This window comes from Pygoscelis adeliae, unplaced genomic scaffold (genome assembly GCF_000699105.1).
Source record: "Pygoscelis adeliae isolate BGI_AS28 unplaced genomic scaffold, ASM69910v1 Scaffold294, whole genome shotgun sequence".
NCBI lineage: Eukaryota > Metazoa > Chordata > Aves > Sphenisciformes > Spheniscidae > Pygoscelis > Pygoscelis adeliae.
Genome location: NW_008824722.1, coordinates 1,659,454 through 1,660,109, shown reverse-complemented (window position 1 = coordinate 1,660,109; position 656 = coordinate 1,659,454). Strand labels below are relative to the sequence as shown.

At 63.9% G+C, this 656-nt stretch overlaps 1 protein-coding gene across 1 annotated transcript in view; it reads left to right on the top strand.

Annotated features, from left to right (window-relative positions):
* The window catches only part of HPS1 (Hermansky-Pudlak syndrome 1), a 5,830-nt gene that overhangs the window by 2,086 nt on the left and 3,088 nt on the right, over positions 1-656 (top strand). Inside the window, exons 5-8 of the mRNA XM_009323312.1 lie at positions 3-123; positions 206-308; positions 408-512; positions 604-656. The exon at positions 604-656 is cut by the window's right edge and continues 8 nt beyond it. Of these exons, the coding sequence (XP_009321587.1) occupies positions 3-123; positions 206-308; positions 408-512; positions 604-656 (382 nt within the window). The remainder of the gene's footprint in view (positions 1-2; positions 124-205; positions 309-407; positions 513-603) is intronic.

The window sequence follows — 656 nt, the reverse complement described above, 5'->3', positions numbered from 1 at the left end:
AGGCATCGAGTTCCTGGAGCGGCAGGTGGTGCAGTACATCAACGCCAGCCCCGAGCGCGGCGGGGACGAGGTGGGCCATGCCTTCCTTCTGGTGCACACCAAGCTGCTGGCCTTCTACTCCAGGTGCGCCCGGCCCCAGCCTCACCACCCTCCCCAGGGCAGCCTCTCGCCCTCCTGGCTGAGCCTTCCCTTCTCTGGCCCGCAGCCGCAATGCAAGCTCCATCCGTCCCGCTGACCTGCTCATCCTCATCCTCCTGGTGCAGGACCTGTACCCCAGTGAGAGTGCCAAGGAGGAGCTCGACCCCCAGGTGCCCCAGAGCAGGGTGCAGGGGGCAGCGGGTCAGGGTGCCCCTGCGGGGTGATGTCTTGGCAGCCAGGGCTTAATTTTTTTCCCCTTTTTTTGGAAGTCTGTGGCAGGGAAAGTGCTCCCTCAGGGACCCAAGAGAAGCGAGAGTATCCCTGTGAGCGGCCCTGGCTCCCACGGAGCTGCAGAGAAGGACTCAGATGACCAGGTGAGTCCCTGGGATCGGGAGCTGCAGGGTGGGATGCTGGCTGGGCTGCCTGCATCGCTCTCATCTCTGACCCAGCTGTTGTCGCTGGCAGGACACAGATGATTTCTCCATGCCCGAGGTCTACTACACACCAGAGCCCTCGCC